A 977-nucleotide genomic window follows, 5' to 3' on the forward strand; every position below is an offset into this window, starting at 1 on the left:
GAGACAGGGTAAGCAGACCAAGTTACGGACTCCGTCTCAAAAAAAAAAAAAAAAAAAAAAAAAGAAAGAGTAGATGAGTCAAGGCTGAGATGTACTCAGGACAGTGTTCAGTAAATCCTAGTTTTGTGACCTTGGGCAAATTATTTAACCTCTGGAAGCTCCCATCTCCTTATTCATAAGAGGAGGTTAATAGGCACTTTTCAGAGCTCAGAAACAAATGAGATAGATTCTGGGAACAGGGAAAATGTGGTTCCCTGGTTCCCCATTCCAACTCTGAATTATTTGCCTCTTTTGAGCCAAACAGCTTTTCAGACACACAGACTCCTTTGTAGGTCAGGGCTCAAGCTCGGCTGAGTGTTGATACAGGGCTTTCAACCCAGTGTGCTGGACCAGAACCTGGGCCAGGACCCCTAAGGACAGTGTGTCCTCGGATGAGCCTAAAGCTCAGACATCTGCGGGTGTAAGTCCCGGAAAACTAAACAAAGAGATGTTTAAAGACTTCAGGTGATGTCCATGTTCCACTATGCCAGACTTACCTTTCTTCCAAATTTGAGAACCATTTTTTCAGCATTTATGTGGTCCAGAAAATTAGGATGAGACTTTCTTCTTCGATAATCTTCTTCAGTGAATGGAACCTCAGAATCCTCCTATTATAAGAAAGAAAGAAAAGGTACAGACTTGGTGAATTAGAGATACGTATGACTTCTAAGACTAAAGATATGTTCCTTTAAGCTCAAATAAAGTTTTAAACTACAGTTTTTTTTTTTAATTTTTGAGACAGGGTCTCGCTGTGTTGCCCAGGCTGGTCTTGAACTCTTGGGCTCAAGCAATACTCCTGCCTCGGCCTTCCAAAGTGCTGGGATTATAGGCATAAGCCACCGAGTCTGGTCATACTGCTTATTTTATTTTATTTTTATTTTTATTTTTATTTTTATTTTTATTTTATTTGAGATGGAGTCTTGCTCTGTTGCCCAGGC

The 977-nt window shown here is 40.5% G+C and overlaps 1 protein-coding gene across 1 annotated transcript in view; it reads right to left on the reverse strand.

Moving 5' to 3' along the window:
- The window catches only part of AK7 (adenylate kinase 7), a 110658-nt gene that overhangs the window by 80052 nt on the left and 29629 nt on the right, over positions 1-977 (reverse strand). Inside the window, exon 5 of the mRNA XM_011951490.1 lies at positions 537-647. Coding sequence (XP_011806880.1) covers positions 537-647 — 111 coding nt within the window. The remainder of the gene's footprint in view (positions 1-536; positions 648-977) is intronic.

This window comes from Colobus angolensis, unplaced genomic scaffold (assembly GCF_000951035.1).
Source record: "Colobus angolensis palliatus isolate OR3802 unplaced genomic scaffold, Cang.pa_1.0 Scaffold32, whole genome shotgun sequence".
Taxonomy (NCBI): Eukaryota; Metazoa; Chordata; class Mammalia; order Primates; family Cercopithecidae; genus Colobus; species Colobus angolensis.